This window comes from Diaphorina citri, unplaced genomic scaffold (assembly GCF_000475195.1).
Source record: "Diaphorina citri unplaced genomic scaffold, Diaci psyllid genome assembly version 1.1 scaffold828, whole genome shotgun sequence".
In the NCBI taxonomy this organism is placed as follows: Eukaryota; Metazoa; Arthropoda; class Insecta; order Hemiptera; family Psyllidae; genus Diaphorina; species Diaphorina citri.
This window is the reverse complement of record NW_007378260.1, coordinates 88480-99857: the sequence shown is the minus strand read 5'-3', so window position 1 is coordinate 99857 and position 11378 is coordinate 88480. Positions and strand designations below refer to the sequence as shown.

The 11378-nt window shown below is 32.3% G+C and overlaps 3 protein-coding genes and 3 long non-coding RNA genes across 6 annotated transcripts; 5 read left to right on the top strand and 1 right to left on the bottom strand.

The window, feature by feature from the left end:
• The first annotated feature begins 897 nt into the window (after positions 1-897).
• On the top strand, positions 898-3473 carry LOC113468734. Its single transcript, XR_003392382.1, has 3 exons — positions 898-1572; positions 1713-2851; positions 3079-3473. It is a non-coding gene; the product is annotated as an uncharacterized LOC113468734 (long non-coding RNA).
• Positions 3474-5908: 2435 nt separating this feature from the next.
• Positions 5909-6931, top strand: LOC113468731. Its single transcript, XM_026825851.1, has 3 exons — positions 5909-6083; positions 6384-6546; positions 6793-6931. Exons 1-3 carry the CDS (start codon positions 5915-5917, stop codon positions 6929-6931), a joined length of 471 nt encoding a protein of 156 aa, XP_026681652.1. The 5' UTR covers positions 5909-5914.
• Positions 6932-7517: 586 nt separating this feature from the next.
• Positions 7518-8102, top strand: LOC113468729. The gene is made up of 2 exons (XR_003392379.1): positions 7518-7578; positions 7957-8102. It is a non-coding gene; the product is annotated as an uncharacterized LOC113468729 (long non-coding RNA).
• A 157-nt stretch (positions 8103-8259) lies between these two features.
• LOC103512351 (uncharacterized protein At4g38062-like) lies at positions 8260-9527 on the top strand. Its single transcript, XM_026825850.1, has 5 exons — positions 8260-8266; positions 8322-8633; positions 8992-9170; positions 9253-9456; positions 9513-9527. The coding sequence occupies exons 1-5, from the start codon at positions 8260-8262 to the stop codon at positions 9525-9527; spliced, it is 717 nt and encodes a 238-aa protein (XP_026681651.1).
• Positions 9528-9545: 18 nt separating this feature from the next.
• On the top strand, positions 9546-10049 carry LOC113468733. Its single transcript, XR_003392381.1, has 2 exons — positions 9546-9647; positions 10015-10049. It is a non-coding gene; the product is annotated as an uncharacterized LOC113468733 (long non-coding RNA).
• A 206-nt stretch (positions 10050-10255) lies between these two features.
• Positions 10256-11324, bottom strand: LOC103512350 (zinc finger Ran-binding domain-containing protein 2-like). Its single transcript, XM_008477114.3, has 2 exons — positions 11216-11324; positions 10256-10749 (listed from the first exon to the last, which is right to left on the bottom strand). The coding sequence occupies exons 1-2, from the start codon at positions 11239-11241 to the stop codon at positions 10443-10445; spliced, it is 333 nt and encodes a 110-aa protein (XP_008475336.1). The 5' UTR covers positions 11242-11324; the 3' UTR covers positions 10256-10442.
• Positions 11325-11378: the final 54 nt, after the last annotated feature.

Here is an 11378-nt window from a genome sequence, read left to right as displayed (position 1 = left end):
ATGTCTGTGTTTAACATTAAACTATTGCGGTAGTAATGAATGGATCTCGCGTTTGTAAATTGTGTACAATGTTTAATGCAAGTATTAAACGACACAAGAAATTTGAATTAAAATGGATCTCGCGTTTGTAAATTGTGTACAATGTTTAATGCAAGTATTAAACGACACAAGAAATTTGAATTAAATTGAATCGGGTATTTGAATTTTTATAAATTATAAATAAGCAATTTTTTTATATTCACTCTATACAGAATGTTACATGAGGTCAGAGTAGTATCGAAAATCCAAAGTGTTTCTTTTTAAACTCATCTGAGCAATATTTTAATTTTGTTTCCCTCATTATTAACCCTCTTTTTCGAAGAACAATTAAAGTTATTTTCCACTTTTTCCCCCTTCTCTTCAAGAAAAGATCATCATTGAAAGGATCTTTCTTTCTATTACACGTTTTTATGATAAGTTTGTAAAGCAATCACTTGATCCTTTATTCTCATTAGGTTCTGAGAAAAGCTCTCTCTATATCTGAAGAAACTATATTGTTTCATCCCCCTGGCACCTTTTTCCCTTGTCCTTTTCCTCATATTTTACCTTGTTTCTTCCCCTATTCTTATACCTTGTTTCATCCCTCTGGCACCTTTTTCCCTTGTCCTTTTCCTCTCATTTTACCTTGTTTCTTCCCCTATTCTTATACCTTGTTTCATCCCCCTGGCACCTTTTTCCCTTGTCTTTTCCTCATATTTTACCTTGTTTCTTCCCCTATTCTTATACCTTGTTTCATCCCCCTGGCACCTTTTTCCCTTGTCCTTTTCCTCATATTTTACCTTGTTTCTTCCCCTATTCTTTATACCTTGTTTCATCCCTCTGGCACCTTTTTCCCCATCTCCTTTCCCCCTAAAATAAATTTTTACTATTTATTTGGTTATTAAAACTAAAGTATGTATTCTGATTTCTTTAGCAATTAAAATTAAGACTTTCTTTTTTTTCAGTTTTGCATTTCTTCACCTTCTTTTTATTTAGCTTTTGAGGCTAAGGCAGATATTTTATGTAGTTTTGGTCATAAAGACACACAGAAAATTAGAAAAAAATTTCAATATTAGGTAATATAAAAAAGAACAAATAGCTTTTACATGTACAAGGTACATGTACAATTATATAAACTAAAAAAAAAATCTAATCTTGAGATGAAAAGATGATTTTTTTTATATTATTTTTTTTTGAAAATAAAAGCCTCTGGGCCAAAACAATGCAGCTTTAAAACCAATCTTCTCTCTTCTCTCATTTCTCTCTCTTTCCTTCTTTCTTTCTCTGTCGCTCTCCTTTCTTTAATCCAAAAAAGTGCTTTAATGTTTTAAATATATTATGTATAATATTATTTTAAGTATAATTTGCCCTTTTTAAGCTAAGCTACGTTGTAAAAAAATTTCTTAATTTACACTTTAAAAAATTAATTTGAATTATCTTATATTTTAAAATTTGAAAATCACATAATTTACATTCTTGACCACATTGTTAATGGATTCGATTGAATTTAACCTCCCTCATATTTTATGTATGTACATTGTACATCAATATTAGGTAAATTGAAATGAGCATTGGTATTTCTTATGGTTCATTTTCAATGGTTTAGAATGTATTTTACAAAATTTGGATTTTTCACACATTCTGGCAGCGAAGTATAGACATTTTATTCTATGTACATTGTACATCAATATTAGGTAAATTGAAATGAGCATTGGTATTTCTTATGGTTCATTTTCAATGGTTTAGAATGTATTTTACCAAATTTGGATTTTTCACACATTCTGGCAGCGAAGTATAGACATTTTATTCCGTAGATTACACTATAGGTTTTTATTCATGGAACAAAACTACTCTAAACATATTGGGTATTATACGTAATTTTGATTTAAAATATAAGAGAAACATAAAATAAATTTGTACCTACAATATGAAAAAATTAATAGGTGTATTTTGCTTTAACTATTATTTTTTGTTGATCAGGAAAGTAATATTACCTACTAATTTTTATTTATTTATGTAGTTATTTCCGAGTATTTCATAACTTCTAAATAAGAAAACTTCAAATCAAATATATCTAGGTATTATTTAGTTTCCAATCATTACTCATTTATAAAATAAGAGTACCTATGGTAAGAAATAATTTCATAGCGATTCTATAATTATTATAATCCAAGTGATAATTACAAATTGTTTATCTAAAGAACTCTCGTTTGTTATTTAATTTATTATTATTTGTTTTTGTTTGTTTTCGTCGTTAATTATTTTTTCCTACCTACCTACGTATTTTAACAACATTATTTTATTTATTTGTTTTAATTTTTATTTCAAGTTCCAACCTGATGATTTAAATGATAAAAAAGAACACATAAAAAGTGTAATCTGCTATAAAAAATGTTTTATTATTTATTTATTCTGTCAGGAAACCTTCAAACGAAAGTATACCATTTTATACAATTTAACACTTGTATAAAACAAATATTCACATATCTTTTCTTCTTCATTTGATATCATTTTTATTTTTTTAAGAACAAAAATCATAATCAAAACTACTAAAACTCATATTTTAGAATGAATTTAAATACAAAAACTTGATCTCACAATTATTATTTTTATTTCATTAACATTTTTCCAGATATTTATTTATCATCCGCCGTGCTAAGAAAATAACAAGCAAATGTCTTCGGTAAAGCTCAAAAATTAATTATTGGCCGCCTTTTGTGTTTAAATATGATCTTCACAAATTAAACCGCAGTTGGTTAATTTCTATTTCAAATGATTTATTTTGAGATCAGTAATAATGGAAATATTGAAAAATCTTTCTCCCAATAATCAGGTACTTGAAAACTGTGGCGTTGTTTGCTTGTTTGATAACCTCCCAGAATTTGACCTAGGTATTTCACTGTGTTGGGTATTTTTCAAAATTCAAAATGAACCAAAAGGTATGAAAATAAATACTTGGAAAAATATATCTTTTAATGATCAGGATATTGTAGGTACAGCACCATTGACTACATAGATGAGAAAATCCAATATCGCGAGTTGTTTAGATCGTTTAATCAGGTACTTGAAAACTGTGGCGTTGTTTGATAACCTCCCAGAATTTGACCTAGGTATTTCACTGTGTTGGGTATTTTTCAAAATGAACCAAAAGGTATGAAAATAAATACTTGGAAAAATATATCTTTTAATGATCAGGAGATTGTAGGTACAGCACCACCATTGACTACATAGATGAGAAAATCCAATATCGCGAGTTGTTTAGATCGTATTAGAATAAAAAGTCAGTTTAGAGAATTTAATGGTGATTTTTTAGTCCATTCGAACAAGCATAACTCATTTTAGTGAATAGAAAATGTCTAGTTGAACCTAGCAGGAAGAAATGAGAAAAAAAGAGTGACTTATTTTTTACAATGTTTTATTGTTTTTTAATTTATTTATTATTGTTTTACCTAAAATTAATTTTATTACAATTTGTTTCGTTTTATTATTCTTAATTTATTTTTAAGTATTTTTTTTCAATGGTTTTAATTATTTCTTTTTAATTATTATTTTTAAGATGTTATAATTGAATCTTTGTCTTATTACTTATTTCAAAAATAAAAGAAAGTATATTCATTAATTAATTATTATTTTTAAGATGTTATAATTGAATCTTTGTCTTATTACTTATTTCAAAAATAAAAGAAAGTATATTCATTAATAGGTAGGTAGTAATGAATTCATGATAGATTGAAATCATTTCAGGGATATAAATTCATTTGAAAAGCCGGTATTTTCAAAATCAAGCTCATCTGACTGGTAATATGTATTTAACAAAAATAGTGTATTTATGGGATTTGTCTTTCTCAAGACAAGACAAACTGAATGGAATCAATTTTTTCATTTACCTTCAGGTCAGTATCTACTTGCCTTTACCTATTTCTGTTTTCTTTTTAAGTTATACTCTTATTATGTGTATTGTATTAACCTACGAACAACACTATTGAATGAATTTATTAACCTATTATTTAAAATCTCTTCAAAGTTTACTGTTTAGTTTCAATTTTACCCTCTAAAAAATTAATTTACTTTGTAATCCTCTTTACTTATTTTTATTGATTTTAAATGTCGACCTTGTTATTTTTTTGAGATATTTTTCAGCCGGTATTTTCAAAATCAAGCTCATCTGACTGGTAATATGTATTTAACAAAAATAGTGTATTTATGGGATTTGTCTTTCTCAAGACATAAAACCAAACTGAATAACATGATGTAAACAAGATGGCGCCAACATGGGTTGCGTTATGGGGATCAGGATTCGATGCGAAATCTCCCTATTGAATCGGGTATTTGAATTTTTATAAATTATAAATAAGCCATTTTTTATATTCACTCTATACAGAATATTGTTTTTTAATTTATTTATTATTGTTTTACCTAAAATTAATTTTATTACAATTTGTTTCGTTTTATTATTCTTAATTTATTTTTAAGTTTTTTTTCAATGGTTTTAATTATTTCTTTTTAATTATTATTTTTAAGATGTTATAATTGAATCTTTGTCTTATTACTTATTTCAAAAATAAAAGAAAGTATATTCATTAATAGGTAGTAATGAATTCATGATAGATTGAAATCATTTCAGGGATATAAATTCATTTGAAAAGCCGGTATTTTCAAAATCAAGCTCATCTGACTGGTAATATGTATTTAACAAAAATAGTGTATTTATGGGATTTGTCTTTCTCAAGACATAAAACCAAACTGAATGGAATCAATTTTTTCATTTACCTTCAGGTCAGTATCTACTTGCCTTTACCTATTTCTGTTTTCTTTTTAAGTTATACTCTTATTATGTGTATTGTATTAACCTACGAACAACACTATTGAATGAATTTATTAACCTATTATTTAAAATCTCTTCAAAGTTTACTGTTTAGTTTCAATTTTACCCTCTAAAAAATTAATTTACTTTGTAATCCTCTTTACTTATTTTTATTGATTTTAAATGTCGACCTTGTTATTTTTTTGAGATATTTTTCACTATTGAAATGCATTCGGTTTGCAAAGTGATAACATTATTGTCAGGTATTTGATTTAAAACATAAGAATCATTTAGTCGAGCCTAGTATAGGATAGAAAAATATGGTGTCACCACTGTTAAGCCTTATTAACCTATTTCAAAAGAAGAAAAAAATGTGTTTTTATCAAAAATAATAGTCAGTGCTACAAGTATACTAACTATACTACTCTGACACGCAAAATAAACCCCAGTTTTACTGTCTTGTGTTGACTTGATGTTGGCCCATCTTTGGACATTTTTTGTGTATCTTCGATTGCAGAGAAGCCCAAAATGGATTTCACCATGAGACTGTTGATTCGGGATTAAAAAGATAAAGTCTGGCCTGTGTTTAACAGAGAACATTAAACTTTTGGTTAACATTTAAATGTCTGTGTTTAACATTCAACTATTGCGGTAGTAATGAATGGATCTCGCGTTTGTAAATTGTGTACAATGTTTAATGCAAGTATTAAACGACACAAGAAATTTGAATTAAATTGAATCGGGTATTTGAATTTTTATAAATTATAAATAAGCAATTTTTTTATATTCACTCTATACAGAATGTTACATGAGGTCAGAGTAGTATCGAAAATCCAAAGTGTTTCTTTTTAAACTCATCTGAGCAATATTTTAATTTTGTTTCCCTCATTATTATCCCTCTTTTTCGAAGAACAATTAAAGTTATTTTCCACTTTTTCCCCTTCTCTTCAAGAAAAGATCATCATTGAAAGGATCTTTCTTTCTACACGTTTTTATGATAAATTTGTAAAGCAATCACTTGATCCTTTATTCTCATTAGGTTCTAAGATAAGCTCTCTCTATTTCTGAAGAAACTATATTTCACCAGCATTCATGGCGTCCTCTGCGGTGCAGGCGCCTGCTTTACAAAAGCTCCTGACTGATGAAGAGTACCAAAGCTTACCATCTCTGATATGTACCAAGATCAACCAGGCTCTACAGGACCAAGCAGATGAGTGTTCCTGTCTACTGACATTGCACGAGTCAGAGAAACAGAAGAACGGTGAGTGAAAATTTTTTGTGTGTTTGAGTCAACAAGTGTTTGTGATCTCACTTCGGATAAATTCAGAAACACCTCTGATAGTTTTTCCATAAGTGATTTCTCACTCCAATGCATAGACAGAAATGTATTGCCTATCAATTTTGCTGTGCGAGAAGTATAAAGTGAGATGTTATTCATAGAATGCTCACAGGATATATTTCTGTGCCCTTTCTAAAGCTACTAAGGTTTTGATTTGTGAAGGTACCTTCTCAGGACATTTTTCATTTCTTTCTTACTAATATTGTATTCTATTTGTTTCAGGTGACCTGATTACTGGTTTAAGAAATGATATTGAAACAACAAAAGCAGAGTTGAGTGATGCTCAACAGAAACTTGTTACCTTGTCCGAGGAAAACAAAAACCTCTTGGCCAGACTTGATACCACTCAGAAGACTTTGGAACATGTGGAAAATGCCAAGAGAATGTAAGTTCAACCATGCTCAAACATCAATCAACTGATGTTGACTGAACTGTCCACACTACTGCCTCAACAACATTTATTCACCTTGTTGTTCTATAATGGAGCAGTTGCAGTTGGGTAGAAATTATGAATAAAAGGTTGATTCCTATGTAAAAATTTGTGAAGAATCCAAATCGGAAGTCAAAACTCCAAAAAAGTAACTTTAAAAGGTTGATAATTCAATTTTCATTTGCTAATCTTATGAAAAAGTTCGAAGAGTAGTGACATCAGATTTCAAGAAATGATGTGCAGAAACACATCACACAAATACATTAATGTTTTGCCTGCGCTGGGGACAGTTGATGTGACGTCATTGCCTACAGGAGCATATGCTCCTTTACAGCTGTAATGTCAGATTTCAAGATTTACCGATATTTTTTAAACGGATTTATCTCAGGCTCTAGAAGTCGTAGAAGAAAAAGAAAATTTCCCTAGTTCCTCATTTTTTCAGCTCTGTGACTTTGAAACATCACCCAAGTAAGCACAACTGTTCTATTGGTTGACTATGTTTGAGAAGAGAGGGGCAATGCTGTCTCCAGTAAACGATCCAGTCTGGATCTTAGCTCGGTAAGAAAAGTAGATTTAGCTATAGAAATAAGTACAGAAGAATGAAAAAAGTAAAAATATAAGTGTTTCATTGCTGCGTTTACATATTTCGTTACAAGGAAACAAATACGTTAGACTCTTGTGGTCTGTGTCGTAGCTTGTCCATCATGTTATATGTCTCCCATCAGATAGGTGATACTAATAAGTAACACAAGACACACTACTTCCCACATATGTGCTCTGTCAGCACAAGTGAACACCAGAAAGTAACCCATTGAAACCAAAAAAGTACGAATACATTTTTACTTTCTATTTTTTTTTTCAACTATGGGAATCGAACACAGTACCTTTTGCATGGCAAGCAAGCGTGTTACCACTGAGCTCCCCTTAATTATGGAAGAGAGGGGCAATGCTGTCTCCAGTAAACGATCCAGTCTGGATCTTAGCTCGGTAAGAAAAGTAGATTTAGCTATAGAAATAAGTATAGAAGAAGGAAAAAAGTAAAAATATGAGTGTTTCATTGCTGCGTTTACATATTTCGTTACAAGGAAACAAATACGCCAGACTCTTGTGGTCTGTATCGTAGCTTGTCCATCATGTTATATGTCTCCCATCAGATAGGTGATACTGGTAAGTGACACAAGACACACTACTTCCCACATAGGTGCTCTGTCAGCACAAGTGAACACCAGAAAGTAACCCATTGAAACCAAAAAAGTACGAATACATTTTTTCTTCCAACTATGGAAATCGAACACAGTACCTTTTGAATGGCAAGCAAGCGTGTTAGCACTGAGCTCCCCTTAATTGTTAACCATATTGTTTCAGTTGGTTGAGAACAGACTGCTTACATTCTCCTGTATTGAAGAACTTCAGCAGAGAAATCTGGAACTTCTGGAAACGGTGAGAATCCTGGAAGCTGAACTCAACCAGAAATCTGCCTCACTTGATGAAATGAAAATACAACAGGTGCAAACTGTAAGTATGATTCAAAAAAAAAAAAAAAAAAATCTGGTGTGAACATCACACGACTTTTCTTATCCTATTGAATGGTGCTTATTTGAGTGTTCTTTTACAATATCTAACCGTTTTGTCGTTATAGCTGAAAACCGCCAAATATCAGTTAAAATAATGGACTGCCAACTGAGATTCTGGACATTATTCAAACATAAGTCCGAGGACATAAACTGTAGGTACTGAGTATAACACTGTTAATTATAATTTTCAGGTGGAACTTGACAAGAGAAATGCTGACACCATTGAACTCCGCAAGGAATCAAACAAGACTTTCCTCGAGCTACAAAACAAGCTGGAGCTACGCAGTACTCAGCTGAGTGCTGTACAAGAGAAATATGATAGACTGGAACAGGTATTCAAGGAAGTTGAGAAGGAATCAAATGAGCTCCGAGATAAACTAACGGGACAAGCACAAGATGAAATTGACTATCGTGTACATCTTGAAGCACAACTCAATGCTCAGAAAGCATTCGTACAGGCTCACAAGGGTAAGTTAAGAGGCAGAGAGTGCCTTGTTTCCCCCCCCCTCTTTTTGTCACATATTACAAATTCTCAAATTTTTCCATACCTATAATGGAAGTTCCATTTTTCATAGGTACATTAGTTACCAAGCCTTTAATTATTTATCAGTGTATTCAAGCACTCCCCTAGTAAACAACAGAGTGTTTGATTAATTCCAACCAAAGTATTCAACTTTGTCCTCAATATAATTTGAGAAATTGACCATAACAATAGTAATAGCCTACCTTCTTCTAAAGAAAATTGACCTTTTAGTCCTGTTAGAGTACTGTTGATATTTTAATTCCTAACCAATCCTAATTGAGATTCCAAATGGTATTTTCACAGAGGCCCTGGATGCTACCAAGAGCAAATGTATTGACATGGAGACTACTATTGTTGAACTGAAGACCAGTCTGGATGCTCAGAACAGCAAGCAAGTCGCTCTGGAAGCAGAGAATAAAAGAGACTGTTCTTTGGGATGTAAATCAGTTTTCATAATCGAAAAATCTAAATCCCTGAAAAAGGTTCACCAAAATGTGTTTACTTATCTATAGGTATATTGGTAATGTATTAAGTAATACAGTTGATGTTGTAATTATGTTTCAGGATGTTGAAAAGATTCAAGCAGAGTCTAAAGCGTCCATTGCCAAGTTAGAATCTCGCGTGACAGAACTTCTCTCTAGCGAGTCTAAATTACGTCAGGAGCTACGTACCACTGAGTCTGAGGCTAATGAACTCAAGATTAAACTACGCAAGTTAGTCACTGAGAATGAATACAAGGAGGAGATGTTGACAACACTGCGCCACAATGCTGAACTAACATCCGGGCAACTGGCAACCCTGGAGAAGACAAGTCAATCCTATAGGGAGAGTTTGATTAAGAATGAAACCGTTGTGTCAAGCAGAGAATGAAGAACTCAAGAGAGAACTACAAGCCAGAGTAGATCATTTCAATGAACAGATGAAAGCGGCCGATGAAATGCTGTTCGCTACCAAGACAGGTGAGTTATCCTGGTAAACTGGAGACTAATCAAGTTAGCTTGCTTGGACCTGCTTTCTAAGTGGTAGGTTGCAGGTTCGATTCCCGCCCCAGGCAAACTTTATCCTAAACACACAAGGTTCATTCTCAAAACAGCTAGCTTTCTCCTATCCTCTCTTGCTTTCGGGACGAAAAGACCTCCGTTGTTTAAAATTCCCTCTATCAAACCTCTTTTTTTTACTTTGGGGGAAAACAGTTTTCTTTAAGTAAGCTGGATTTCGACAAAGTCTGAGATGCAAGCCATTTGTTTCCACAGACTATGTACGTAGTAACTTTAGTTGATTTGTGATGGCTCTAAAGGTATAATTGTCTCTATTCTCTTCCCACAGAAAACCTGGACAAGAGTCTGGAAACTCTCTCCCCGTATGCAATGGAAGTCAGCAGACGTCTCCGCAAAGGTCTCACCTATACAGATATTGTCAAGCTGTATGCAGACGCAATCTATTTTATCAGTTTCAACACGTATACCTAGTGTCTAGCCATCTGGAGGCAAAATCTACTGACACGTGTTTGGTGTTACATATAGGACTTGTAAATAAATAATTTATGTAGGTATTCATGTCATCTGATAGTTTCATCTGTCCATACACTGTAGGTTTTGAGTCAGCTACATATGTGTGATGCATTAATTTAGGGTGTATCATGCCCATGGTCAAGTAAGTAAATTGTGGGATTTAGTTTCAAAATGACTTGAAAAAAGTCTTGGAAAACCCTATGTATGATTTTTTTAGGAAATAACACCCATATACCTAAATACTTACTGTCTATGCTTGGAACTCTTTGAATGTTTTCTTGAAGATGAGTGTGATTTTTTCCTTGACTGGTGACTACTTGATGACCTGGATGTTTTATCCTCTCTTGATTTCCGTTCCTCATGTCTTCTATATTCTTCACGTTTTCTACTAGACTCTTCATCATACCTTGACAATGCATCATGCCTTTTATGTGATGAGGAAGATTCACTATATTTACTCCACTCATCTCGGTGGTACCGATCATAACTAGAATGATGATCTTGTGAGCTTGACTTGCTCTCCTTGTGTTTTGAACTGTGATCTGAAGATCTGGAATAAGGAGATGAAATTGTTAATATACCTATCAATTGGTTAATTTAATGCTTTTTTTTCAAATAAAAAGTGGTACTAAAGCAGAAGTCATGTCCGTGGAATATTGCTACCAAAGGAACTGGCACAAACAAGCAGTGACCCTGGTTATTATAGGGTTAGGTTAAACGCAAGAAGGAGTTTTCACAATTAGAGCAGTGATTAGTGTTATTATAGGGTTAGGTTATATACAAAAAGGAGCTTTTCTTTTCCACGGACGTGACTTCTGCATAAAGCAACAGATTATACAACCCCAGGTAAGGACTTTATGAAAAAATTACCTGTAGGAATTACAATTAGAGCAGTGATTAGTGTTATTATAGGGTTAGGTTAAATACAAAAAGGAGCTTTTCTTTTCCACGGACGTGACTTCTGCATAAAGCAACAGATTTTACAACCCCAGGTAAGGACTTTATTAAAGAATTACCTGTAGGAATGCTCACTTCTACCCATTTCTGAGCTTTTGGACAAGGGACCTCTGAAGTGGAATGAGTTGAATCACACCATCACTATACTATTCCTGACAAATCTGCAAATTTTAAAAAAAATCTTAAAACCTCTCCGAACACTCTAAGCCTAACCGCCCCTAA

Coding starts and splice junctions, on each gene's coding strand:
- LOC113468731 (XM_026825851.1), top strand. CDS start 5,915: ATGGCGTCCTCTGCGGTGCAGGCGCCTGCTTTACAAAAGCTCCTGACT. Junction 6,084..6,383: donor GTCAGAGAAACAGAAGAACG/GTGAGTGAAAAT, acceptor TATTTGTTTCAG/GTGACCTGATTACTGGTTTA. Junction 6,547..6,792: donor GTGGAAAATGCCAAGAGAAT/GTAAGTTCAACC, acceptor CTTATGAAAAAG/TTCGAAGAGTAGTGACATCA.
- LOC103512351 (XM_026825850.1), top strand. Junction 8,634..8,991: donor ATTCGTACAGGCTCACAAGG/GTAAGTTAAGAG, acceptor GTATTTTCACAG/AGGCCCTGGATGCTACCAAG. Junction 9,171..9,252: donor AATCTAAATCCCTGAAAAAG/GTTCACCAAAAT, acceptor ATTATGTTTCAG/GATGTTGAAAAGATTCAAGC.
- LOC103512350 (XM_008477114.3), bottom strand. CDS start 11,241: ATGGGTAGAAGTGAGCATTCCTACAG. Junction 10,750..11,215: donor AGAAGTGAGCATTCCTACAG/GTAATTCTTTAA, acceptor TCCTTATTCCAG/ATCTTCAGATCACAGTTCAA.